Source organism: Bacillus rossius, chromosome 5 (genome assembly GCF_032445375.1).
Source record: "Bacillus rossius redtenbacheri isolate Brsri chromosome 5, Brsri_v3, whole genome shotgun sequence".
Taxonomy (NCBI): Eukaryota; Metazoa; Arthropoda; class Insecta; order Phasmatodea; family Bacillidae; genus Bacillus; species Bacillus rossius.
In genome coordinates, this window is record NC_086333.1 from 46,777,953 (window position 1) to 46,804,980 (window position 27,028).

The window sequence follows — 27,028 nt, forward strand, 5'->3', positions numbered from 1 at the left end:
TCCTAAATAGATAAAGAGCGCTTTAAGAGTTCACACGCTTTTATAAATATTTAAACGCCAACATTTCAAATGTAGGTTTCACATAATGATAAAATCTTATCTATTTTCATGGTTACGCCTAATGGAAATAATACTCAACAATTCGTCATATATGTTTTTTATGCTTTTAATAACTACTCTACACATGAGCAAATTTCAATATACATAAAACTAGGGAACTCTGCATTACATTTTAAATCTGTGTACGACACTAACAGAAATTGAAGCATAAAATAACATTTTTATTTTTTAATTAATAAGTATTTCATCAACGTGAGCTATGCTTTCATCTCAATGAAGCCACGCTACATAGAGGAAGTGCACATGTATTCAGTCATAACAACAGACCCTCCGGATCACAGAGTAAACGAATGAATGGAATTCATAACATTACCAGGGTTTTAAGACATATTTTCGCTTCTACTCAATCGCAACATCTCACTTAGCATGTATAATGATGGTTTCAGTAAACATAACATACAACATATTCGCCCCATGTACAGTAGAGGAAACTAAAATGTTTGGAACACTGTAAACTAATTGTATTGTCATTTCTGTAGTCGCTCGAAGCGGCAAACTATGTATTATTGTTCAATAAAACGAAATATTAAAACAAACAAACAATAACATTACGTTCAGACAATTCGTTACGTGAAGTGAATGTAATAAAATACACAAGACAGTTTCTTAAAAATACACACACCATTACCAAAACACAATCCCATAAAAATCATATAATATTCCATGTCGACTTAAAATTATTATCTATTATTCACCATGATAATTTCTTGCGGGTAGCCAGCAGCAAAGGGACACAATTTTTATTCATTTAATTAACTTTGACCAAACTTGTAAAACCTGGCATGAGCAAAGAAAGTAAGCTAATTCACAATTTTATTTTGCGTCACAATATTAAACATCAACTAGTAATGAATTAAGAGTTTGCTTCGCTTGGTAGAACATCGAATATAGTCATCTCCAGGTATTAAACTGAATTTTGAAAGAGGGACTCAAGTTTCTGAACAAGTTGTTGACTTTCCTGATGATCCATCGACAGTTCGTAAACGGTCTCATCGTCGGGATGTCGAGCTTGGGACCTTTTTCCTCACCATAGACCCGTGGTCTGTTCTACCATTCGCACAGCTATCCCAACCTATACAAATAGCCGAGTGCTACTACTCCCGTTGCTTCTATCATGGAGCTGGCCCGCAGTAGTACTTCCCTATCCAGCCTGCGTAATACACGCGTCCTACCTGCTAGCCGCCAAGAACGCGTCCATTTGTGAAAAAGCCTCACCCGCTAACAAATACTAACTCATTAATTATAATATGCAAAACATAAAAACATTACATATGCGATAAAACAAAATTTGCTGCTGTCTTAAGCCGAAGAAAAAGAATCAAGTTGAAATACCTATAGGCCTAACATAGACAGATAAATCTAAAATAGAGTTATCGATAGTAATGTTTTAATAAACAGAATAATGTATGTTATATTACACTAAATACGTGTTCTTACTGACAACCGAATTTAAAAATAATATAAATTACTTTTTTTTTCAACCATAACCGCATAGACGAAACAATACTTTTGATAAAAAAATTTGTATAACTATACGACAGGACTAAAAGTACATTGTACGTAATAAGTATTTGCTTATAGGAATTAATGCTGCAGAATATAAGAATAGATTCAAATGCATAGAATTTAATATATTGTCGAATTTATTTGGCAATATGCATGTACAAAAGATTGAATTTGAAATGAATTATCGGTTTTTAACTACAAATATAATTTTATCATATCTCACTTTCATTCAAACTTCAGAGTGTCATTTTCAACAAAAAAATAGCCACAACTTCACTTAAAAATATTTTAACTTGATACTTATATTGTATAACTATTGATGAAATTAAATGTTAAGAGTTTCATTTAAGTTCGAAAGGAAACATAAATATAACGTTCAAAATAAATAACAAACGTTTTGTCTAGTTAGGAGTTCCGCGTCATGCAAATAAAGGAAAGTTAAACTTTTCAATATACGGCTGCAATAATTATAGAGGAAAATGCTATTTATTCATTACTTTTAATTCCCGTTTGAAGAAGAATAAATCGAAAAGTGGTATACCGAAAGTATAAGGTTGAAATTCAATATTGCTTGTCGAGTAAGTTCAAGATCAAAATAAAAAAGAAGAAAATTTGTTTTCTTGAATCTACTTTTTTCAGAAAAGTATACATACATACCATATTTTTTAAAATTAAAATAAAAATTTTTAGTCCTTGAGTATAAATTTACTGAAATATATATTTTAGTTAATTAATATTTTCATGCGAAGAAATATTTAATTGTTAAAATCACGAGAACATAATTTATTATGTTTATGTATTCTAAAAGCTTATGTTAAAGATCGACTATATGCTATTCAATTTGCCCAAGAATTTTACTGCAATAGGAGAGCATTGAAAAAACACAATTTAACTAATAGGTATTATTACAATAAGTCATGTTCATAAACTATATTAATAGGAAACAAATATTTATCATTTAATGATATGCAACTTTTTCCTTTGAGGTAAAAATTGAGGTATATTTAATGTAATAAGTAAATCCTCTCATAAAATTTACTGAAACTAATATTCTTCATTGTCCGTCATATTATGATTCCAAACAGTTTAAATCAACTGAAACATGAAATAAAATAGTAAGGTTAACCATGAGGTGTGGAAGAAATTAGAGATTGCTTTGTAAAAAGTGTTAAAAATTTCTCATGAAATATTGTGATTATTATGTTCGTACATAATGTAAAAAAAAAAATTCAATACATGAAATTCAACACAAAGGTACTTTGTATTGCAAGTTATTAAACATGCCTATATTTTAAAAACACATGTGCGTATCTAAGTCGAATTGTTATGAAATACATGATGAACAATAACATTACCAACACAACTTCCCTTCCAAATAACTTTCACCCAAAGATAAGGCCGCGGACAAATTATACACACTGGTCGCACGAGTAGCTGAAATAAGTCTTATAAGAAAGCCGGCCGGAGTAATTCTTTTCAAGCCAAAGCTGAAAGTAATGGATGTTGTTTGTCTAAAGCAGGTAGTGAAATGACATACAAGTTTACAGAATAGCCATATAAGATCTTTGACGCTTCTTATCCCGTCAGTGGACTGTACGCGAAGAACCAACTGCATCATGGCCCGCCGCCAGTTATATACTTACGTATGAATACACTTGTAAACGATGATTTGTATACTTATGTATGTTGCCAACATCGATAGGTATTCTTTGGCAGCTCGATGTGGATTCATTCGAACACGTTTGCGCTAAACACGACATATTTTTACATAAGAGTGACATCGCGCACTGAAAAAAGTTGCAGGTCTGTAACGCAACAGTAATACAAATATTACATAGTTCGAACATTTTCTGGAGCACGACATTTGCTTTGGGTAATGCTAAGCTACTTGATAGGTACACTTTACCTGCTTTAAAAGTGATAACTTAAATAAAAGTGTACATGGAAGCAGACTCAGCCATATGTTTATTGCTGTTGTATTTGTCATAAACCTACTAAGTTCAATACGGCCTGTAAGTAGAACTCATGTTGTTTTTTTTTACGACTTGTGTACAAGCAGTGGTTGTAAAGCGAATTTATATTCTTAGTTAACTAACGTCTATCATAACAAATTTGGAATAAGGCTACCTTAATTTTTTTTCTAGATTGCTATAGGAGGAACATATATAAGTATACTTCTGACTAGCTTATTTAATATATATCTTCCCTAGTTTTTATTTTTTATTTATCATTCCATGAACATTTTTAAAACAGAGAAGACCATCAGATATCTATCTAACCAAAAAGCATAGAAAAATGACATTTAGTTTTCAAAATATTATTTTTCTTTTAGTTTAAGATACATTTTATATAAACCTACATTTTTAAGTATGAAAACTTTTGTAAATAGTTAACCATTTGGTTAATACCAGTATAAATATTTCTTGAGCGTTGTAAGATGTGTAAAATCATTTTGGAAAACCAAAATAATATAAAAAAATATTGGGTAGTATAATAATTTGTTTTTGAATATTCATTAAAAATAGAAGGAAAACACTGAAGTGTATTTTCATGTTAAAAGTTAAATATAAATTTTGTCGAATTAGCTAGCGAGACTGTAAAGTCACCAATAAATAGTTTGTACGACAACTTTCAATGTGTTGATTGATCAGTTTCAATACTTTATTTCGTAATACATGATCTAGTATTGTAAGCTTTAGGATATTAGTAGTTTAAAAAAAAGCAATGTTTTAGAGATACACGAATATACACACAGAGTAAGTCGAGCACATGGTACTGTGGCGAGGCACACTAAAAGCAATTCTGAGAATTTCTTTCGGTCACGGGATTATCTTACAGTTGCGGTTGTGGGTTGTCTCCCTCTCACGCACGCACACACAGGTAGCCTGCCTCCCCTCCGGGCACTGGTTCCCTCATCGCGCTACCTGAGCTGTGGGCTGCGAGCTGGCTTCGCCGAGCGGCAGCACGAGACGGTGGAAAACTTTCAGAATTTGCAGAAATTGCGGAAAAAAATCTCGGAATTTAAAGCGATGACTATATGTTTTAAATACATGAATTTCTTAAGAAAAAAATTATCTTTTTGGCTAAACTTGTACTTTTTTTCTGTCATTATCCTAAGCAGTATAAAATGGCCCCAAAGTTGGACAAGTTGGTGATTTTTTATTTCATATTTTGATAGAAAAAAACAAAAATGTAAACGTATACAGACAATTCGTGTAGTATCTTCTTGTGGGTGAAAAAATTTCAGATTCGTAGTGTCGATCAATAAAGTCCCATCATTATTTAAAAAACATAGTGTTCCGCTAACTTCTGAAGCTACTAGGGAGGCCCCTTAAGGCAATAGCGTGATTTTTACATTAGTCTATATAAATTATTATTTAACAGCCCTCTGAAATATATTGAACATCGAGTGGACTCTGTTTACCCTAAAAGCGATCTTCCTATCTTTGCGTTTAGCTTACTGCTCACCCTACGGTGACATTTCGTTCCAAACAACTAGGCTGCTACTCACGCGTGTAGTTTCCCACGACGCGCCAGTAGAAGTTGCCGTCCGAGCTCTTCTGGAAGTTGAGTATCGAGTAGCGCGGAGGGCCGTCCCCTCCTTCCAGGAACTCAAACTGATTGCCTTCGTCATCTGGACATCACGCGCATTCAGCTCATTAGCTCCCAACCTCTTCAGGTAGCTCAGCTACAGCTGCATATCGTGTTTAACTTGCGTTGGAATCAGACAACTACTCTCTGGCGAGGGCTGGATCGCCGCCAACAAAGGCTCCCTAGCGCCTCAGGGAAGTGGATACGTCATTTCAACGCAACTTGCAGGTGTTACGAAGCTACGGCAACTCATCCCAGAAACATCGCCACCCACTAGTTTAAACATTTTATAAATTTTTTTTTAGAATTAGCTATGCTTTTTGATTTATCACTTATAGTGCTGTTGCATTAATAGTTGGAAAAAGTTGACACCATGTCTGTACTACATGTAATCTGTTTAGTGCAAGTCATCTTTATGCTCACAATCAAATTGTGACGTTTAGTTTATTGCGCCATGTTTACATTATATTAATTTTATTTTACAGATAGATAATGCATGCAACTAAAGCACTACGATATAAATATATTTTGTGACTCTTTCAAACGAGCAAAAATATTAAATAACAGATCTGACCAATAATGAAGTAGATTTATTTTAGTCTTCCGGTCATGTGCTTCATTAGCTTAAAATTTGTCAAAATAACTGTCAAAATCATATTTAAACATGCGATTCTTTAAAATTTTACGTTACAACACACATGCTACTTTAAACCCATTTTTGGAATTAAATTTGTTTATCTACTTAACACATACTTAATGTAGGATAATATTTAGGAGCTATCAGATTTTGAAACGTGGAACTATAAAAATGCATTATTCGAAGTGCTTTAACCCTTTTATTGTCAAATAGGCCTTCAATGGTAAGAGCATTATTGTTTTTCTGAGAATTTTTTTTTGTCAGTTATAGCATGTACAGCATGAAATCATATGATACACAGTTTTAGATTAACCGTTTGTACGTAGTATTCGTCGTGGAAAGCTTTATTTTTAATATATATTTCATAAATCAATAAAATTAATTTTTCCCGAAATCCTGTAACACTCAGGTTTTTATAGAAAGGGAAAACCTAATTTTTATTCATTTAATGAGTGATACAAGTAAAATTTAAGAGATAAACATAAAGTACATCCAAGTTCATGCTAAGACTAACATAAAACTTTTCATTTAAGGTCATAAAATGTATTAACTAAAAAATCATTTTATAAACAATTAAATATGACATTAAATTATTTAAATGCATGTAAAAAAGATATATTAGAAGCAAAATAATTTATCGTACTAACCCCATAACTAATACTAATGAGGAGGAAATAAGAATAAATAATTGGCGTGTGAGACAGAGCCTTTTAAGCCCGCCTCGTCAGGGGTGTATGTGTGTTAGTGAGGCGGGATGATAAGCGCGACGCTCGCTGGTGCTTCTAGCGCGGTATAGCCTCTATGTGCAAGGCTCGGAACTGGCGCGCAGTCTTCTCGTCGTCACAGAATAACTGTGAAATTTGAGCGGTGACAATCACATTATATGGCCGAGAAATGAAGATAAAGGTGTAATGCAAGTCCCTTAAGTGCGTTCAATAATCTGTACCAGTTGTTTTACGCCTAAAAATTACTCTGAAAACATGCGTTTTTGCCATTTCGACTCTTCTAAAAATACAGTTAAAAAATTTAATCAGAAATCAAAAGTACTTTCCGGCCCTAAGCGAACTCTTAAATGCTTTTCGTAAGCAGACCCCACTCGGAAATCTTGATTAGTTTTGAAATCGCGTTGTTTTTCCTGAAGCTCTGCACACCGTATGTGTGCCCGGGTAGGCGGAGCCCTTAAGGCCCCTGTCTACCCGTGCACACACACGGTGCGCAGAGCTTCACAAGAAACCATGCGATTAGAAAACTGCTCGAGATATCCGCGTGGGGTCTGTTTAAGAAAGCATTTAATAAAACGCTGAGGGTGGGTTGTTCTGTTTCCGGATTTCGTTTTCAAAGTGTTTTTTTAAGAAGAGTGAGATTCGCAAAAAAAAAAAAAAACACACGTGTTTTAAGAATTATTTTTTAAATACTAAAACCCGTGGTAAAGATTCTTTAAACCACTCAAGGTCCTAGCATTAACACCTTCTTATTCACCTCCTCGCCATATAATGTAACGTTTACCGCTAAAATTCCTATGCAAACGCCAGTTCAGAGGCGTAGTACTAAGGCCAGTTCTACAATGACACGTAATAGGAGACGGATCTCACGGAACATTTCACTACCGCTTCTGCTGCTTCCACAATGCACGGAAACTTAACAAATGGCAACCAATGAGATTGCATTTAAAGGTTACAAAATATTTATTTAATTAAAAAAAAATGTTTCGAAGATCACAACACGGGCAGATTTACGCATTTAATAAAAATAAACGAGTAAGTAATAATATAACACTAAATATCCTTGAAGGCCTACTTTAAAAAATTTTGAACTTATTTAGAACACAAACAAGTACTCGGCCTCTATTGGTCGCACGCAGCAACGTAAACAGAAGAGCTGTGCATTGCCGTCACCGTCTGCGTGCCATTATATAACGAGCCTCGAGACCCTGTCACACTGTACAATATTTGTCTCCAACATATTTGACAATAGAATTGGAAAGAAAGTATTGGACGGAAAATGGCTTCCAATTATCTCCATTAAATTTATTTGTACAGATAACCTCAAATATGTTTATTTTTGATCAGAGCTGTCGCAACTTTTTTCTTCTCTATTTGGAAAATTAATTCTTTACAGTGCTAGACGGAATTTTTTTTTAAACTTGTTATTATGTTTGTGCATTAAATTTTAATTTTTTTTTAACACGAATAAGTTTAAATAACAATAATATTCGTTACACAATAAAACAAATTTTCCGAGATTTTTTATTGTTATAATTTAATTTTTACGCACAAAATGTTTTCGACAACAATATTAACATTATTTTGGTTATTTAACTTTTCTAACTTCTTTAAACGGCCGTGTGCTCGTCGCCATTTTAAAGAACCGTCGAGACGGAAACCTGATGTCATTTCCGTTTTTTTCGATAGACCCGATTTTTATTGGCCGATCGCATCCAACATGAAAAAAAAAATATTTGAGGGTAAATGTCAAACGAACAAGGCTGACGTGATCACCATCCAATTTTGTTGGGAGGTAAAAGATCGCAAGCTTCCTCGACCATTGTCTGGAGTTGATTGGCTTCCTCGGTTGCACAGCCGCGTCGAAGTCAAACGGTTTCAGTCGGGGTGCTGTCGTAACTTAGAAACACACAACTTAGAAACACATAACTTAGAATTTTCTAAGCTATGACGGTTCTAAGTTGTGACTTTCTACGTTATGACGTTTTCTAAGTTGTGTGTTTCTGCGTTGCGTGTTTCTAAGTTATGACAGTTCTAAGTTGTGATAGTTCTCAGTTATGAGTTTCTACGTTATGAAGTTTTCTAAGCTGTGTGTTTTCTGCGTTGTGTTTCTAAGTTGCGTGGATTTTTCCAAGTTTTCTAAGTTATGACAGTTCTAAGTTGTGACTTTCTAAGTTATGTGTGGTTCTCGTAAGGGGCGCAACAACTAAATTTGGAAAGGGGGGGCAATATACCTTATTATAAAGAATCATCGATCCCCCCCTATTGAAGCGGGGGGTCCGGGGGCCCTCCCCCGGGAAAATTTGTATTTCAAGGTGAAAAATGGTGCTATTTAAGCAGTTTTACTATGTATAAATTGAATACACAGCACTTTATTTGACCCCGTATGCCCCCACTTCAAAGTTGTTGTTGCGCCCCTGGTTCCCGTTTCAGTCGCCGTCGCAGTCGCCGTCACCAGGGAGCCTGCCCGGGAGGTGCCGGCGGCTGCGACCAGGAGGGGCCCAGGGGAGGAGGGGCCGCACCCAGGAAGGAGACGTCTCGCAGGTAGTCGCGCAGCTGCTCGCCGTCGATGTGGGCCATGGCGCGGCACAGCCCCGGCTCGGCGCCGCACAGCCGCCGGCGCATGGCGTCGAGGGCGCGAGCCACCGCGTGCACGGCGTCGCGCACGAAGTGCAGGTAGTGCTGCTGCCTGTAGGGCCCCGCGCCCAGCGAGAAGCCCGCCGCGGCCCCGCAGCGCCCTGCGCTCTTGTCCGCCGTCTCGTTCGCCTGCGCACAACACTGCCTCTCCCACACATCCCTACCGTCGAGTACCTTTCCCCAGAACACTCTCCTCCACTGCCTCTACTCCACATCCCTACCGACTAGTACCTTTCCCCAGAACACTCTCCTCCACTGCCTCTCCTGCACATCCCTACCGTCGAGTACCTTTCCCCAGAACACTCTCCTCCACTGCCTCTACTCCACATCCCTACCGACTAGTACCTTTCCCCAGAACACTCTCCTCCACTGCCTCTCCTCCACATCCCTACCGACTAGTACCTTTCCCCAGAACACTCTCCTCCACTGCCTCTCCTCCACATCCCTACCGACTAGTACCTTTCCCCAGAACACTCTCCTCCATTGCCTCTCCTGCACATCCCTACCATCGAGTACCTTTCCCCAGAACACTCTCCTCCACTGCCTCTACTCCACATCCCTACCGACTAGTACCTTTCCCCAGAACACTCTCCTCCACTGCCTCTCCTCCACATCCCTACCGATTAGTTCCTTTCCCCAGAACACTCTCCTCCACTGCCTCTCCTGCACATCCCTACCGACTAGTACCTTTCCCCAGAACACTCTCCTCCATTGCCTCTCCTGCACATCCCTACCATCGAGTACCTTTCCCCAGAACACTCTCCTCCACTGCCTCTCCTCCACATGCCTACCGACTAGTACCTTTCCCCAGAACACTCTCCTCCACTGCCTCTCCTCCACATCCCTACCGACTAGTACCTTTCCCCAGAACACTCTCCTCCATTGCCTCTCCTGCACATCCCTACCATCGAGTACCTTTCCCCAGAACACTCTCCTCCACTGCCTCTACTCCACATCCCTACCGACTAGTACCTTTCCCCAGAACACTCTCCTCCACTGCCTCTCCTCCACATCCCTACCGATTAGTTCCTTTCCCCAGAACACTCTCCTCCACTGCCTCTCCTGCACATCCCTACCGTCGAGTACCTTTCCCCAGAACACTCTCCTCCACTGCCTCTCTTGCACATCCCTACCGTCGAGTACCTTTCCCCAGAACACTCTCCTCCACTGCCTCTCCTGCACATCCCTACCATCGAGTACCTTTCCCCAGAACACTCTCCTCCACTGCCTCTACTCCACATCCCTACCGACTAGTACCTTTCCCCAGAACACTCGCCTCCACTGCCTCTCCTCCACATCCTTACCGACTAGTACCTTTCCCCAGAACACTCTCCTCCACTGCCTCTCCTGCACATCCCTACCGTCGAGTACCTTTCCCCAGAACACTCTCCTCCACTGCCTCTCCTGCACATCCCTACCGACTAGTACCTTTCCCCAGAACACTCTCCTCCACTGCCTCTCCTCCACTTCCCTACCGACTAGTACCTTTCCCCAGAACACTCTCCTCCACTGCCTCTCCTCCACTTCCCTACCGACTAGTACTTTTCCCCAGAACACTCTCCTCCACTGCCTCTCTTGCACATCCCTACCGTCGAGTACCTTTCCCCAGAACACTCTCCTCCACTGCCTCTCCTGCACATCCCTACCATCGAGTACCTTTCCCCAGAACACTCTCCTCCACTGCCTCTACTCCACATCCCTACCGACTAGTACCTTTCCCCAGAACACTCGCCTCCACTGCCTCTCCTCCACATCCTTACCGACTAGTACCTTTCCCCAGAACACTCTCCTCCACTGCCTCTCCTGCACATCCCTACCGTCGAGTACCTTTCCCCAGAACACTCTCCTCCACTGCCTCTCCTGCACATCCCTACCGACTAGTACCTTTCCCCAGAACACTCTCCTCCACTGCCTCTCCTACAACAACAACACATCCCTACCGTCGAGTACCTTTCCCCGTACAACACTGGAGTATTTCTTGAAGAAAACTGGGAAATTTAAGAATCGCAGGTTTTTCGCGGCCACTGTCTGAAGTAACTGATGATGGCGACTGCAATTTCGACCGAAACGTCGGTGATACAATCGCCTTGGACACCGTTACAACCCAGAAGCCAAGCTTCTACGTGGAAATAATTTTAATCGAACATGCAATAACTTGACTTTATTTTGTTTTATCATGCTTATCAATGTGGGCATTTAATACTGGAGAGCTATTCAGGGAAAATTTTATCTATTGGATGTACTGGGACAACCCGAGCGTATTTATAATGCCCGGGTAAGAATACGGACCCGGTATTACTGAAGTGATATAAGTAGTTTTTTTGCACGTAAATTTACAAATTAATAAAATATCTGTAATTTTACGTGAATATTTCTGTTCAATTTACTAAACAAAAAAAAATTTACAGTTTGCCATCACGACAGCCTTCCCCGACGACTCTTGCCACGCGTACAGACACTCGAGTCAGGGGTTGCCGGGAGAAGACTTCGCCATGTTGTTGTAAATATATTTTGTGACTCTTTCAAACGAGCGAAAATATTAAATAACACATCAGACCAATAATGAAGTAGATTTATATTAGTCTTCCAGTCATGTGCTTCGTTAGCTTAAAATGTGTCAAAATAACTGTCAAAATCATATTTAGACATGCGATTCTTTAAATTTTTACGTTACAACACACGTGCTAATTTAAACCCATTTTTGGATTTAAATTTGTTTATCTACTTAACACATATTTAATGTAGGGTACTATACCTATAGGAAATTCGCCATGTTGTAAAGCCCAAAACATGGCGGAAACCTTGCTTGATCACTTCCGATGATGGATAGTAAGTATGAATTAGAATTTCCGTCGTTACGCACAGTCATTTACATAAAATACAGATATCTAAAACTGTTTCCACGATGCGAACACTACGCTTCAGCCATTTTTTTTGGATGTTCAACGAACATGGCTGAAACCATGAGCTGATAAAAAAAATTTGCTTCACCCGGTTACCACGTGGCCACCCCTTGAATACACTCACGCACGCTACTGCGATACCACTCCTGGGGGGAGGACGCTTATTATAATTTAATCAATATATCCATCCCATCATCTCGAGTTCGAGTTGATTCGATGGAGCCTATGACAGAGAATAGCACTATACTTATTAAGTCGCTCGGGCAAGTTCGGGTGTTGCACGCCTACACAGCGGCAACATATCTAATGAAAAATAACTAATATGTACACGTCTTAAATAATTTATTATGCAATATTTGGAACAATAATGTGTTATGTTGAGGCATGAAGTAATATTCAGAAATATAACACTAATTGTTAATATAACAAATATTAGTAGTTAATAATTCGTGTTAAAAATACTGTATTGAAAACTCAAGTTTGTAACCGTGGAAATACTGGGATAACAGATTTTATTTTTAATTATTATAACCTTCATGACTATAACGAAAAATTGTTACACTGCGAAATGTTTTTTTTTAAAGTAAGATATGTCCTCGAAATTTTGATATGTGATGTAATTGATAGATTATTGGAACACAATTTCGTCCAGACATTCGCTAAGCCTTTGTCAAAAACAATGTGGAATTGAAAATAATTTTTTTAGAGCTTTGCATAAGTTACTAAATTTTTTCTTAATCATTATACGAATTTGGACATAAAAAATATTTCTGGGTTAGAATTGGTCCCTTGTGGTATGCCGAGTGACCTTTGTGAGGATACGTATTTCAAGGATTTTAGGTAGGAACAATTTCTTAGCGACTACTTCCTGACGTTTACATATATGGCTTACATAGGGGAGGACGGGGCAAGTTGACGAGCGGGGCAAGATGACGAATGACTTATTTCCACGTCATGGCACTAGATAGCACCACCTAACAGACACTACTAGCGCTCCACACTGGTGGGCACTAAAGAATCGCACAGTGAAGCCGCTGCCACCATTTAGTTGTTTGTTAGATGATGTTCGTACATTTGGTCTGACGTATTGTAATTTTCAAGAACTTCGAAGTAATATCTCATGGACAAACAGGTAAGATATTTGGATATTCAATGCCACACATTATTACCTTAGACTATATACTTTTCTTAACCACTATATATTGTTAACCTTTTATTTTTTTTCCTAGCGAAAAAATCCAATACTAATAACATTGCTGATCGGGGCAAGTTGACTGGGGCAAGATGACGACTCGTCATCTTGCCCCAAGTGCTTTATACGGTTTTTGTGGTATCCACATACAACTCTTTTATAACTTTTGTTTGATTTTCTGAGCTTTATAATCTCATAAGCAAAATGCAAGTGTCATCACAAGCTCACCCATGAAAGCGATTCTGGTTCAGAGGAGAGCTCAGAGGATAGAACAAGAACGTTTGAAGCAACAAAGACAAGAGTCTAGAGAAGCCAAAAAAGGAACTGTTACTAAGAAACTGAAGCTCGATTCTCGAGAAAAATCCAAGAAGCTCCAACTTTCGACAGGCATGACTTCAGCTCAAATATCCTAAGTGCAGTGTCCAGTGTGTGATGAGATTTATGTCAATCCTCCATCAGAAGACTGGATCGAGTGTTGCAAATGCCACACATGGTGGCACGAGGACTGCTCGAACTTTGAAGGAGGAAAATTTGTGTGCGATTATTGTTTATAAAACACCAACTCTGAATTAGTTATGTAAGTTAACTATTAATTGTAATTTTCAACAAACCAAGCCTTTAATAACATGCCTTATATGTAAAAACGCATGTAACAATGTTAAATTAGTTAGTTTACAGTAGTTTGCATTCTAAGAATAAATATGTTTAAACTTGTGTCAAAAATGTCATCTTACCCCGTAGTCAAAGTCATCTTGCCCCGGTAACGGGGCAAGATGGCACATTTGCATTATATTTTTAAAAGGGCAGAATTTTTGAGATAATATAGAAATATAGATTTTTTTCATGTAGTTACACCACGACAAAAGACTATTCTAATAGTGTCTGGAAAGAAGGAAATCGTATTTCCAAAATTAAAATTATAAAAAATGGTGAACTCTTAACATCGCCAACTTGCCCCGTCCTCCCCTATATGGCTAGAGACTGGCAACTAGAGTCTCTGGTTTACATTAAAGAACTTAATAAACGCTACATTCAAGTCAAAGGTTAGGGCTATAAAATAATGCAATGGGTGCATCACATAATATTTTACAAAAGTAGCTTAGACTTACTCCCCATTTACACTCCTCCACTCACTATAAAACACTTATATACTTCTAATAGATTTATTTAAATGTTAGTATTTTATAAATATATAACGAAACTTAATTCAATGCAATTTCCATTTTTCGAAAAATCCATAGAAACGCTGTCTACATTAAAATAAAACTTTTATGATAAACAATGCATACTTTTTTTTGAAATCGTATAAAAAAAAAATTTTTACAATTTTTTGTACTAGATATTTGCAGTAGCATATTTCCTTAAAAAATTAATTCGATTCTAAAAGCTAATGACTTCATAACATAAACTATTTGTAGCAGCCAATCACTGCTTTCTTCAAGTATTCCAATATAGTACATACTATTCTTTAACGAACACAATTTTTTAAAACTAAACGATAAAGAGTTGTTAAATCTAAACACTGTGGGAACCCAGATGGTGTATGAGTCCCTATCTCTCCTTCTTAAGATAAAAACGTTTTTGCATCAACCATGTTGTTTTCCTTGACGTAATTCTGCTGATAACGATCAAGAAGCTAGTCTTACAGGCATATTTTAACTTCATTTTCACAAATTAACTCAAAGTTGAAGACAACTCATCTATAATTTACAGAATTTTACAGATACCGTACGTAGTTTTGTAAATGTCTTCACTTTTATTAAAGCAAAAGAAAGAAAGATGGCGGCTCGTTATACGAACATCATCAATATTTTTTGCATGTATTTATTTACATGTAGGACGAACTTCATATTATGTATCATATAATTATAGCAGCTTCGAGTCGGGTGACGAAACACAAGACGAGTCAGTGTGATTGTTTATTACGTGCTTTGGGACAACTAAATTGCCGTTTTTTTTGGTAAAATACAGTACTGCGAGCATATTGCAGCTGTTTAGAGCTATATATTATAAAATTTAAAAGATCTAATGCACAGTAAGTTTCATAAAATGTCGCAGTACATGAAAAGAAAGTGGAAGAAGAAAGAGTGAAACGCAGTTAGAAAAAAATTCGACCCAATCGTAAATTAGGAATAAGTGTCGGCTATACCCAACGAAGAAGAACCCTAAGCGAGGGAAGATAGGATTATATATATTTTTTTGTTTTACTTGCCAAAGAAAGACGTTTTCACGAAAAACTCTAGTCGATATCTTTTTTTAAGCGTGTAGTTGCCTTCGGGTCGATTGACCGAAGACGGGCTGAATGCTGATGACACTAAAAGGCAGCTGGGGGGGAAAAAATAAACGCCCAGTTAACACAATATTTGCCCCACGGAAGGAATCGGTACACAGCTCAGGCAAGCAGCTCCGCCCCTTGGACACACACACCAACACACGCTAGCCTCCGGTTGCGACCTACATGCTCTCTCGCTTATCAGGTCACCTATCAATGCAGGGGTAAACAGGTTGTTTGTGTCGGGGACTGGCCTTCCTGCAAGCCCAGGGATAACATAGCGAGGCGTCGTGGGATACGTCACGTGCACGATCATTACACCTTTAGCTAATCCTTAGGGGGGAATATGACCCCGCTATCTTGGATTTTTCCAACTTTGAGCTATAATTATAATTTTTAACTATTTACCAAAATTTTTGGCGTGTCAAGTTATAAATCATATCTGCCAGACCTTCTATGTATACCTTGTTGCAACCACATATTTACTAACAGGCTCTAGTCTGTAAGCGCCGCGAGAAAACAACTTATTACTTCACGCGGGCGACTACAACTGTCTTGATAATCACACCAGTTCACAAGTGTTGACTTCAACAAGTAGCCTGAGCTAATTACTATGCCATGTTGAGCAAAAAAAAAAAATTAGCACAGACGCGATATTACAAGCGGTGTCGAACTATTTGAGATTGTAATATGGCAAAGCCTAATCCTTCTTAATGCTCGATGCTTGAGTGTGGTGAAAACATTATGGTGAGAGCTACATCGCACATTTTTTTTTAACGGCAGGGTGATCATGCAGCCAATTAGATGGCCCGGAAAAATGTCTGCCATTCGTCATCTATGGTTCACCAGTTGACTTTTATCATAATACAAGCCAGTGGAGTTTGTTTTTGTTCGTTCAACTGTTTTTCGCGCAATAAAATAGCGGTTGTTAAATCTCACGTCCAAACCATTCAAAAGTGACTTAATATTTCCCAGAATATTCTAATTAAAATTACTAGGGTATCAGAAATAAAATTGCTGAGATCCGATGCACATAATTATGGGATCAGGCAAAAATAATTCGGGTATCAAACAAACTGGGTTTTCAGGCAGCAGTAAGAGCTACGAGCAGCGTCTATGAGAGCCTGTTTGAACTGGGCCCTTGTACTTTTATAGCATGCGGGCACTTAAAGTAATGAAATAAGTCTCGGGGAATGCAATTTTCACACAAGCAAATAGATTCCCGTCCCAACCAGTAATATAACCAGTCAGAGGTCTGATCGATCAGTAAACCAAATAGCCAGGTTTTCATATACGAGGGCTATTCGTGAAGTAAGATACTTACCTACGTTCGGTCATTAAAAATTAAACTCGTAAAAAAAATTTCATTTACAATTTTTATTTACTACATATCTACTTCACATTTGCACATAATCGCCATTCAGTTCCAAGCACTATTATGAACGCGCTGTACCAATTTATTTAACCCATCTGCATAGACTTTCACCGCCTGGAAATTAAAACATTTGACAATCGTAATTTTGTAATTTTTGCTGTAATTGTTGCTCCATATTTCCTTAAAGTAAACAAAAAAGGCACTCTTTTGGTCCCAAAAAATTTTAGCCATCATTTTTCGACTCGATTACTTAAACGTTTTCCGGAGATGTTTACTAAGCGCATGAACTTAGGCTACACGCATTGTGTATTCGAAGTCGATGATGCCTATGGCCGAGGCGTCCGTTCCGTTCCCAGGCGGTGAACTTCTATGCAGAGGAGTAAAATAAACAGGTGCAGCGTTACGAGAATGCTTGGAACTGAATTGCGAATATGTGAAAATGTGAAGTAGATATAAAGTAAACTAAAACTGTCAGTAAAATCATTTTCTCAAGAGTTTAATTTTTTTTTAATGAGCAAACGGAGCTTAGTTTACGAATAGCCCTCGTACGTTAGACTTTGCGTTATATACAGATGACATTGTGGGAGCTCCATTTGGTGAGAGGCTAGATCTATCGAAGTAAAGTTCTTCCTGAATGGGACCCTACAGAAAGTTATTTTTTAATTGGACCTTATAGAAAGTTGTTCTTGAATGAGACCTTAAAGAAAGTTCTTCTTGAATGGGACCCTATAGAAAGTTCTTCTTGAATGGGACCCTATAGAAAGTTCTTCAACTAATGTAAAATACACATTATTACTTTAAAATCTTAAAACTATTAATAAATTAACTATAGATTTTAAGTTAACTAACTTATCACATTAAATGTATTCGCCAACCATACGCACACATGCACCTGAAGTTGCTTAGGGAAAAAAAGGGGGGGGGCGGATATTGTTGATAGGATTCTGACAATTATTTTCTTTACTTACTTCTGCAGGTTCGACGTCTTTGAACTTTTTGCTGCAGTTGAAATATTCCATCCAGTACTCTTCAAACCAAGGATTCTCAATTCTGTGGTCGAAATTCAATGATCGAAAATAAGAGTCGAATCCTTTCAGCTCGGCCACCAAAGGCTGAATGGCAAGTGCTCCTTCCAGGACACTCTCGTACTCGTAGTTGGGCATTTCTGAAAATAAATAAATATGTGTATAGTGATTAATTTCAACACAGCGTTGAAAAAGTGAAAAATAAAATGAAAATGCGCAAGTTTCTGTATTGTAATTTGTTTAAAACTGTTTCGTGTACAATGAACTTGGAGCATAGCATACGAATATTTCTTTTGTAAAGACTGATTACAGAAAATGTAAAATCGTAAGTACTGTCAGCATGTATCCAAATGAATTTCAGCCAAATAATTTATGCGTTTCCTAAATAAACACATTCAAATTTAAACTCAATCACTTTGTAAAATAATGTGTCTACAGAATAAGGTAAGCCAAAATAATTTTCATTCAACAGATTTCAATTAAAATTTATTTTATAAATAATTAAATAGTTTTGTCAAAATATCGGTGTTCCAGTGAAAGTTATGAAGTGCAGGCAATATAACAAAAATGAAAACGAGTTTGATGCGAAAAAAGAGAAATTTGAGTAAAGTATGTGTGCTAATGACTGGGGAAAATTCTACATAGGTCGTAGATATCACGTATTTGTGTTTAGAGAAAAAGCAACTGAATATTTTAGCTTTAAAATAGCTAAAACTCAAAGCTATTCGGGTATTGTGACAAACGTCACTAAGACGTTTGACACATAGAATACGTTTTTTATATTTTTAAATATTGGTCAAGAAATTTAAATTTAAGAGGCTGAATTATTTATTTTTGACCCCTTATTACGTATGCTTCAGTAACTGTTTAAAAAATCCAGAACATGAATTATATATGTTCTAATTAAGGTTTAATAATATATGTTTTCGAACACTCAATTAACAATTTTAAAATAAATTTAATTTCTTTAATTATGTACGTACACTTACTTTATAGCATATAAAGACCTAAAGTTAGAGTTGTTTACAATTCTAGTGTCCTTCTGGACGAATTAAAAAATTCAATTTGTGCAAAAACATATTTTAACTTTAATTCCGTCCACGGACACAAAACGTTATTAAACTTACGCAGTATAATTATGCACAAAAATATAGTTTCTACACGAGCTGCATGAGTATGAAAATTTTTTTTAACTTACCTGTGTATGGGCTGCTCTCAGTAGAACTACGCACTTTCTCATTGGCAACCCAAATATCAGAAACTATCCACAAGAAACGGTTCTTCAACCCCAGACGATTTGCTGTGGTCAGTAGGTTTTGCATTGTTTTCTTATCAGCAAAAACAACCACAACTGAAAACAGATAAAATCAGCCAACTATAAGGAGTCTGAATATCATTCAAGCTTCGTCCAAACCACATTTTAGCACACTTATTCGCACATATCTTTAAACATTTTTTGTGAACCAGGCTTATTTCATTGCCAGATATCAACCATTTGGAAAATTATAATTTTTAACGATAGTGATAAAACGGAAATAAGACGAAAGCAAAAATAACAACTGATTTAAAGCATCTGTCTATAATAAAATAAAAATTATATAACGTGTTTAAATAATTGCTAAGGTTGTTTGACAGCTAAAATCGCATTATTTTATATTTATATGAAATATTTCTTTTAGTAAACATTTAAGGGATATACTTACTAAAGAAAGTAAATTAAAACACTATTTGCTCAACAAAAGATTAATGTAAATTATTTTAAGTGACAAATTCTCTTTGTGCATAGTTTTACAGTTGTATGGCGTAAAATTAGAATGCATATTGCTGTGCAAAACAGGAATAACCCGGAGAAAACCTTCCTGCTAAAGGCAACATCCGCAAAGTTTCCCACTCACGAAAAATATGAGTACCGACACCGTCGGGAATCGAACATGGGGTCTTCCTGTCGAGAGGCGAGTGACCTGACCATTCAGTGTCTAGGTTTGACAATGAGAGATCAACAAATAGATGAACTAGACTTTAAATTTAAAAAAAATTAAGTAGGCAGGTGATTATTTTTGTGATTGAAATGACAGACATGTTTATCATATGAAATCACCTTTAAGATTCGCTTTCCTTTTCATTTCTCGAAGAACGATTTCGTGTTGATTAGTTGCTTCGCTCTCTATTCTGTGCTGCGAAGAGAAACAAATGCTGTAATTTACAGCAAGTTCGCTCAAAATTTTGAAGCCGTGGGTGCCGTATGCGTCGTCCGAATACACAACCGAGACATATGTCCAGTTGAACTTCCTGAAAAAAATACATAAAAACGTAATGTTAAAAAATGAAGGCTGACTAGAATACCTAGACAGTCAAAGCAGATCCAAACTTAACACAGATGAGGTAATATTGAAATGTGTCAATCTTACTGATCTATAAGATAGTTTTAAATTTACAGCGTAATGGAAGTTGATTGCAAATAGTATATTACAAAGAAAATTTTAAAGTATTTATTGCTTTTTTTCTTATTTACCAATTGTTATTTCATAAGGAAATTTGAAAATTTTAATACACGCAATGAAAAAAAAAGACCCCTTTATAAAATAAATTTGTACAGACAAACTGAACAGTCAGAAATATATTAATGTGTACTATAGTTTACTTCATTCACTGTAAACATTTTCATTTAAAAGTAACTTAAGTCCACAACATTATTTAAAAATTAAAATAGGTATAAGACATTTGTGTCAAGAGTTACGATTCCTTGCTGCGAGACAAAATAATAGTAATTTTTTGCCCTACATCTCCGATCATTGAGTTTATTTTGATAACACTAAGAATGCTTAAACATAACATTTGTATATGTAGATAAAATTATGACTATTACTTGCCCAGGTTTTTCATTGGATAATTTAGGACGCAAGTAAAAAAAAATTAAAGAACTTTTAGTTAAATCAGCTCATTTTTAGTGAATGTTTTCAAAGTAAACACATATCCACACACGCGAATATCTACTCATCTTATGAAATTAAGTTTGCAGTTCCTTTAAAGTTAAAATTTTCCTCTTAACCCGCTTATTAACAGCCTAGTTTTAGGCTAGGAGCCGTATGAGGAAAAAGGAGAAGATACACTAGGACGAATTATTAATGTGACTGACACAAATCCTCTATATCAAGACGTGATTGCCATCTTTTGTATTAATTTTGTGACATAGGCATTTTTCTGATGGTAGAAGATACTCGTTTAGTGGCGCATACCTGAAATCTATTATTCGTCACGTGAACTTTCTTTAATATCTCTATTTCAGATCCATATTTAAGAGCATACAGCCGTCCTTGGAGAGAGGAATCAATAAATAATTTTATCATTTAATATTTTGTGACTAACATGAAGTCATCGTTTGTCGATGAAATTCATCCTCGCCACAAAAAGTACAAGTTGAAAGCTATAATTATCACTACAAAAAGCATACTGACTGATATCTCAGTGTTAGCAACGACTTTCCCTACGAATTAATCATTTGGCTTCTGATTTGAGGTCACATTTGCATAATAAATGGTTTGCCCGACGTCTGGACATGCCTTGATGTAGACATCTTCAAGGGCGATTATCAATCGGCCCTGATGATGGCTGCAACAAGGCAAGACGAAACGTCAGGCACAAGGACGCGGTCTCAATCCAGAAGCCAACAAGTACCTCCTAGGTTTCCTTACGAAGACCTGAAAAATTACCGAGGATGAACAACCTTCACTTGTGTTTTATTTACTGACGGAACCGAGATGCCACCACAGTAAAATCTAAATTTAAATAAATGATCGATGCAATGTGGAATTTTGATTTAATTCAATTCTTTGGACATACGCTCACTGAAGTTTTGTACTGTCTTGGACAAGATTCAAGAATGAAAAATATAAGTATCCCTAGACAACACAGCGAACAGATGGACCCAACGACGAAACTAAACAGGTATTTATGAACAACCACAACAACGCCAACGCAGACGAACACAGTCAAACTTTAAAAATCGCACAGCACAAGAATTCAGTGGAAGGAATTTAATCGTGAAAAAATACCAGCCCCAGACGAACACAGAGGGCTAACAACGACAACAAGGACAGTGTACACGGACAGACGACACGGAAAGCATACAAACACAGCGGTATGTTGTTTACCCGAGGATCTCCAACATGGCGTGCGCGCGGTTGATGTCGCTCGGCACGGTCCTGAAGAAGTAGGGGAAGCGCTCTTTGTTGCTGAGCGCCGGCGAGGTGGCCATGTAGCTCACTTGCGGCACTTTGAACAGCTGCAGCATCGTCGCCACCTGCCGCCCACGGGGATACGCACATAGCTTAGACACGCGCAAATTAGAACTCTCGGAAAAATCACGTAACTTGGAACTGCCGTAAGTTAGAACGATCATAACCTATAAACACACAACGCCAAAACACACAATGCCAAAACACACAACTAAGAAACATATTAACTTAGAAAACAATAACTTAGAACTATCATAACTTAGAATCTTACTACTTACAACATTAATTAGAAACACTCACCATCGAACATAATAACTCAGAAATACACAAATTAGAACCATCGTAACTTAGAAATACGCAAATCAGAACTGTCATAACTTAGAAATACAAAAATTATAATCCTCGAAAAAAATCCCCATAACTTATATCTGCCATAAGTTAGAACGATAATAACTTAGAACCATGTAACTAAGAAACAACGCCAAAACACACAATCAAAATCGTCATAACTTTGAAAATAATAGCTTAGAACTATAATAACTCATAAACATATGAATTTGAATTGTCATAACTTAGAAAGATACAACGCAAAACCGCATAACCTATACACATAATAACTTAGAAACACGTCACTTAGGATAAAAATAACAACAAATTCTATTTTGTGTGTTTCTAAGTTATGACCGCATCCTCAACAGGCTGACTGCGGGGTGCCCACGCATGCCTCATTCACCGCATACACCCCGCATAGGACAGCTGATGGCCCCACTCCATGTCTCAGGGGACACCCAAAGCATTGTTTGAGCCTATGTTAGCATTTAGGAATCAGTTTTAAACGACTGCGTGCATGTTACCTTGTATAGCGAAGGAAACTAGAATAGTTCATAAGCTTATTAATAATAATCAAGCGCGATCAAGTACCATTTCTGCAATGTTTTGGGTGTTGCAATGTGGCGACGGCAACCTAGAAAGTGACTTCAACCACGTCACAGCACACCATAATCCGACAGTTATTGTATACTTTAAAATCGTTGTCACTGCTTCTAATAATTTAACATTCATTGCACTTTTGAAAGAACTCATTTACTTTGAGCCAGTGGATACAAACCTGGCAATGGCAGAGATAGATGCTATGAATAAATCCTCCACATTGACTCTTCTGGACTATAACTAGTTAAGTTGGGTCCAAGTAACACATACATGGACCAATGTGGTATGCATTAAACTGGGCAGGTTAAGTCTCGGTCTACCACACCAGGTTGAATTTTTCATTTTATCATCATTGCTATCATGGGGGAGTGGGGGGAAGAACTGCAATGTTAACTCAATATCACCCTTGCATTTGTTGTTCTACCACAAATGTTTTTAACAGATTTTTACTTAGTTTAATATAATGGGTGTAAAAAGACGCGCATGTCCTCGTACTTATCATCACTTGCGCGACATTTTTACAACCGTGATATAACACTAAGCGTAAGCGAATATTTGTTGACAATATTGCTGACAGAACAAAAAATGCAAGGGAGTTGACGTTTTATAAAAATCCCTTGAATAAAACATACGAAAAAAAATCAAAATGGCGTGTGAGATCAAGCCTTGATTAAAGGCCCTATCACACTGTCAAACATTCTCTTCCAAAAACTTTCAATATGTTGTGTCAAATTAAGTTGGAGGTTTATGACGTCATCGTAAACGTCACTAGCGTAGCCATGTTTGTTACACAAGTTGGATGACTTGAATTTACATAATTTTTTTTTTTTGCATATAGACGGGTTCTAAAATATGTTGGATGTTGAATGCAACGTTGGCCAATCAAAATCGTGCCTAGCGTAAACGAAAATGAACGTCCGTTTCCATCAAACCTTTCTTAAAATAGCGAAGAACACACGGGCGATTTAAGAGGTTATAAAGGTGAAATTACTAAATAATGTTAGTATGAATGTTGTATGCGAAATTATGTTATACGTAATAAGTAACTTATGTGTATATAACTCTTAAAATCATTGAACCTTTATTTAATTATGTGAGGAGTATTAATGTGAGTCAAACTGACAAAGATTTTCAAAGTCAATAACTGCACAAAAATCATGTAGCAACATCAAACATTTCGTATAGAAATGCGATGCATAGTTGAATTTAAAAATGAGATTAAAACTGAAAAGTTTGAGGTAGCTCAGACCAAAAATTAACTTTGATAGCGTGGCATGATTTGTAACATATTTGAGGTAATCTGGCCAAACTTATTTGATGGAGAAAATTGGAATATACCCTTCCAACTCTATTGTCAAATATATTCGGAGACAAATATTTGACAGTGTGACAGGGCATTAAGTCCGGTACAGATCCATGGGCGCCGCAACCGGGGGGGACGGGGGGGACACATCCCCCCGCAATAATAAAAGTTTTCCATTTCGTCCCCTCCAATAATATATTTAGTTTCGTAGTTATATTATTAATATGATTTCTGTGATATAACCCATATGTTGCGCATGGTGCATTTAGTCCAATCGTGGTAATGTGAGCACTGTGTTTTTACAAATTTGTTCTCTGAAAATATTTTTTATGAAAAATAAATTATATATTGCAACCAACTTTAATAAGAATATTTAGGAAAGAAAAATGCCTAAAAACCACCTTTTTGCACCTTCAAACCCCACATTTTCCCGGGGGAGGACTCCCGGATCCCCCGCTTTTTTCCCAGGGGATGGATATTCCTCAACAACTAAATCAATTGCAGTCCCCCAAAAAAAAATATATCCTTGCGACGCCCATGCAGATCATGAGCGAATATCCCGCAGTCAAGAGGGTGGTGGTGGCGGGAAAGGGAAGCTTACGTGTACAAAATAGTGACTCTGAAACGGGGTTGATAAACACGTAAACATCAAACTACGTTTTATGGAAAACTTTCTTTATATTTTTAAGTTTTCTGCTGATTGCACGCACATTGGCCAAAATGTACCCGGGGTGGTTCTGGAACACCGGGATCTGCGGGGGGTTAGGGGTAGTGATCAGACATGTTAAACAGACCCCCTCAGAGGGGGAGGGCGGGAAGTGACCTAGGTGTTGACCAACATGTGGGTACCCAAACGACTCTTGGAGTGGAGGGAATGGCGTCTGCTGGAAGCGGCCATCTTGGTTCCGAAGCTTGAAGACAGGAGGCGCTAGTGAAATTTATTTTTCTTACAAAAACAGGGAGTGAAGTGGCAGAGCTCCGAACCCAGAGACTCAAACATGTCGAGGTTGACAGGCAGAGACCGCAGCCATTTGGCTATCGGGTCAGAAGTAGAATAAGAAAGAAATAAGGTATTTATGTTTTCAAAGTTTGTATAGTACTAGTGATGTATGGTAGGGAGTGCTATGTTAAAAATAGTTTCCCAGAGGGCGCCATCTTGAATGCCAAGCCAGGCTACCAGAGTGCGCCATCATCTTTAGTGCAGCAGTCATCCGCTAGAGAGCGTCAAATTAAAAGTTCATAAAAAATGCCATCTTCTTTAATTCCAACTCAGGCTGTCAGTGTGCCACCAACTTTAGTGTAGCTAGGGAGCGCCATATTGGATGTGCTTTTCATCTGCTCGTCCCCATACATGCATAGAATTCACACTTAATGCACTATAACCTCCATCTTCGATTTGAAAAGTCACCATCATGTGCTTTAATATTAGGGATTGGCCAGCCGTGGCAGCGATTGACACCATGACTAACTCCTCTACCTTAAATCTGGACTGCAACTAGTTAAGGTGTGCCCAGGTGAAACTGCACAGACACGGGGCTCATTCGTGCGGGGTGAAATATGGCATGCATCAAGAGTGCAGGTTAAAAGAGGATGGTCGGCTGGGCAGAAAAAAAAGGTTTCTTCCGTGCGTTGTTCGGGAGCTTGGACACGAGGTCCTACTTGTGGGAAACCTACGATTCACTCATCCTTCTGCACATACCCGAATACTCACGTTGGCAAGCCTTCATTTCACAGACGAGAGAGCCAAACACGATGTTCAAGTTCATGCTCGCTTTTTTTTTCCGTACCACAACAGGTGTATTTATTTGGGGGGAAAAAAATTCGCGGGCATTTATTATCCAAATACGCGGGTCTAACTTATAAGATGTCATTCTTAAAATTAGCAAGAAGTAATTATAAATACTTTAAAACATTGTGGATGGTTGGTTATATTAGGTTAAGTATAGCTACATTAAAAATACTGTAAAATCATTTTATGGTTGCTTAGCAAATAACTTTTTAATATGTAGCTATCCAGCGCTAGGAAACCGTTTACATGATTTCACAGTATTTTTAATGTAGCTATCCTAACCAAATCAACCGTCCACAATGTTTTAAAGTATTTATAATGTAGCTAATCTAACCTAATTGACCATTAGTTATGAGTTGTATATTTATTTACAATAAACGAAAGAAAAAAAACCGAAGATGCACGATCGGGCGTTTGGCTCTCTCGTCTGTTGAAAGAAGGCTTGCCAACGTGAGTATTCGTGTATGTCCAGAAGGATAAGTGAATCGTAGGCTTCCCCCCACTTGGCCGGGGGGAGAGAGGAGGATGGAGGGGGGAGGGCGAGGCCCACCTGGGGGTGCTGTCATAACTTAGAAACACACAACTTTGAAACACGTAACTTAGAATTTTCTGAGTTATTACAGTTCTAAATTATGACTTTCTACGTTATGACGTTTCTAAGTTGTGTGGTTCTGCGTTGCGTGTTTCTAAGTTACGTGTTTCTAAGTTATGACAGTTCTAAGTTGTGTGTTTCTACGTTATGATAGTTCTAAGTTATAACTTTCTACGTTATGACGTTTCTAAGTTGTGTG

General features: G+C 37.5%; 1 protein-coding gene across 1 annotated transcript in view; it reads right to left on the reverse strand.

The window, feature by feature from the left end:
- Positions 1–27,028, reverse strand: part of LOC134531771 (metabotropic glutamate receptor 3-like) — a 100,730-nt gene that overhangs the window by 38,463 nt on the left and 35,239 nt on the right. Inside the window, exons 5-10 of the mRNA XM_063367663.1 lie at positions 22,132–22,280; positions 20,079–20,269; positions 19,179–19,331; positions 17,924–18,120; positions 9,099–9,342; positions 5,138–5,260 (exon numbers count right to left, since the gene is read on the reverse strand). Of these exons, the coding sequence (XP_063223733.1) occupies positions 5,138–5,260; positions 9,099–9,342; positions 17,924–18,120; positions 19,179–19,331; positions 20,079–20,269; positions 22,132–22,280 (1,057 nt within the window). The remainder of the gene's footprint in view (positions 1–5,137; positions 5,261–9,098; positions 9,343–17,923; positions 18,121–19,178; positions 19,332–20,078; positions 20,270–22,131; positions 22,281–27,028) is intronic.